This window comes from Rhagoletis pomonella, unplaced genomic scaffold (assembly GCF_013731165.1).
Source record: "Rhagoletis pomonella isolate Grant_MI unplaced genomic scaffold, Rhpom_1.0 Rhpom_scaffold_00010, whole genome shotgun sequence".
NCBI classification, from domain to species: Eukaryota; Metazoa; Arthropoda; class Insecta; order Diptera; family Tephritidae; genus Rhagoletis; species Rhagoletis pomonella.
In genome coordinates, this window is record NW_023458564.1 from 18,925,791 (window position 1) to 18,928,410 (window position 2,620).

General features: G+C 36.1%; 1 protein-coding gene across 1 annotated transcript in view; it reads right to left on the bottom strand.

The window, feature by feature from the left end:
* The window catches only part of LOC118746118 (kinesin-like protein KIF18A), a 2,015-nt gene extending 1,161 nt beyond the window's left edge, over positions 1-854 (bottom strand). Inside the window, exons 1-2 of the mRNA XM_036479896.1 lie at positions 525-854; positions 31-460 (exon numbers count right to left, since the gene is read on the bottom strand). Of these exons, the coding sequence (XP_036335789.1) occupies positions 31-460; positions 525-826 (732 nt within the window). The 5' untranslated portion in view covers positions 827-854. The remainder of the gene's footprint in view (positions 1-30; positions 461-524) is intronic.
* Positions 855-2,620: the final 1,766 nt, after the last annotated feature.

A 2,620-nucleotide genomic window follows, 5' to 3' on the forward strand; every position in this document is an offset into this window, starting at 1 on the left:
TCCCGCTAAATCGATCATTGATAATTTAACTGTTCGCTTAGTTCCGGCTTTTCGGTCCGTCATTCGAATATGCACTTGGAATATAGCATGCGAACGTGAACTTTCTGCATTGGCATCTGTCGGATGTTGGGTGCGATTTGAGTTACCTTGCGTCAGAAGTTGTAGAAGCTCATCGGCGCTATAAATTGGCTTTAAGACAAGTCCACTAACAACAACTCCATTCGAATCCTCTCGTAGTTTTAATGGCCCAGTTTTGGTCAAAAGGTTCATTACTAATTCGTTGTATACCTCCAAATAACTTACACCTACATCAAACTTATGAGTCGCACTTTGAGCTTGGATTTTTTCAAATAATTCGCGCATAGTTAGGTATGTTAGGCCTGGGCAAGAGTCATTGCCTAACATTGTAAAAGTTTTCCCTGCTCCAGTGGCACCATATACAAATACCGAACAGTTATACCTACCAAGCATTAATACGCATTTTTAATTGAACTTAAATCATTTACAGAAGTTTATATACTAACCCGTTGAGAACAGAAGCAACTAAAGGAGAAGTGCATTGCTCAAAAATTTGTTGATTAGTTGTTCCTGGGTCAAATACACTATCAAAGTCCATACTAATTTTTTTGTTCACTCGTTTTGTAATGTCGCGGTAGTTTTGCTTCATTCCTTGGAAAAAGAACTCATCATCTTCTTCATCTGGATCAAAAAGGAGCGTGCTATTGTCCAACACTTTGACAATTTGACGCTGATTCTGTTCCAACTCCCTTCGATTGTACGGTCGCACGCGCACAACCACTTTTATATTGGTTTGCTCTCCTGACATTTAATAGATTTTTTTTGTTTATGAGATTATTAATATTAATTAACTTCAAAATAAGATAAATTTCCTTATAGCGGCTTGTTTTTGAGTGGCAAATTCGCTTTCTACCGCAAGTTTGAAAATCCAACTGTTTTGATGTAACAGAAGGTTGGCAGCATTGATTTACCTTTTTCACCAATGCTGCCACATATTTATAACAAACTGCTAATGAATGTTAAAAGCGTGGTTAGACGTAGCAATGCAAGCGCTTTCTCTACGAATTGTGGGAACATGTGCAGACACGTATATTTTCGAAAAAAAAAAAATAAACTCGTAAAGTCTTATGGCCTTATTCATAAAAAATAAAGTAGGTTTAAAGAGCTTTATAAATTGACGTTTTCATACATTTTTCAATTTATAAACCTTTTATAAAGCTACTTTATTTTTTATGAATAAGGCCATTAAACTATGTAAAACTCGTAAGTTTACGAGGCTTTTATGAAACCGCCCTCTTTGCGAAAAGGTGTAAATAAGTGCGTAAAGTGACTGTTGGACAGATCAACCAGGATTTTGTGAAGCGAATTTGTTTCGTAGAATTTTCCATAACATCTCGCCATCTTGTCTCTATCACTCTTGGCAAAAATACAATCAAATATACCGAAAATTAGTAGATAACTTAAGTCGATATAGTTAGTGGATGAAATTCATTCATTTATATAATTTTTTTCATTCATTTTTATTATTTTATCATACATTTTAGTACACAAATTTCGGCCACTCGACAACACTGAAGTTTACGAGGTCGTTTGCGCATCGAATTAGCCTCGTAAATAGAGCTCCATATAAATTTTTACAGTTCTTTTACGAGGCTCGTAAATTTACGAGGATTACGAGGTTTTTACGAGTGTAAGGGTAGACCCCTAGTGGATCCATATTGATGGATTAATGGATCGCGCACGAATGCTACATGTTCAATATTTATCGGCTAAGTATTTGCATAATTTTTGTGCTGAAAGCTTATTATGACGCAGGAAAATATTTTTATTTTGTACGTATAATTTACAGATTATGCATTCCACAATTATTTTAAAATTTCCAATGTTAATTAAAATTTGTTTTGAAAGATTTTAAGCCCAGAGAGCGAAGGCAGAGCCGATGTTCGCATTATGAGAGTGAAAGCCAAGAATGATAGAATACAAGATTGCGCCGATCAGAGAGGATTTTTGAGAATAACTTTTGTGTGACGTCGCACTGGTGCAATTGCGAGAGCGGAATGCCAAAACGTGAGCAAGAATGGAAGATGAAGAAAAAATGTTGCAAGGAAAACGTAAACAAGTTGCACAAGTGTGACGTCATGCAAACAACGATTCTGTCAAATTCGTTAAGAGAGGAATAGCGGTCCGAGATCGGCGCAACCTTTGTATTCTCTCAATCGTGAGTGAAAGCTTTACTGACGAAATGTATGGGTCACGTTTTGAAAGTGCTACACGTTCAATATTTACTGACGGTATTGCGATCCGCGATCCAAATTTAAAATTTTTTAGAAATTTTGCGATGTGGATCACGATCCATCAATACTGCATGGTACACCGTCAATAAATATCGCGATACTTGGATCACGTCAATAAATACTGACCATGTGACTGGGCACAATATCAAAATGATGTGTTTGTTGTATAAAAGGTGATTCATATTACAACAAACACATAATTTTGTTATTAAGGGCCTGTGCCAATCGATAACTTTTTTCTCCGTGGTGAGACGGGGTGGAAAAAATTTGCTATGGTGTACAAATAAATTGAATTTTGCTGTGCCAAA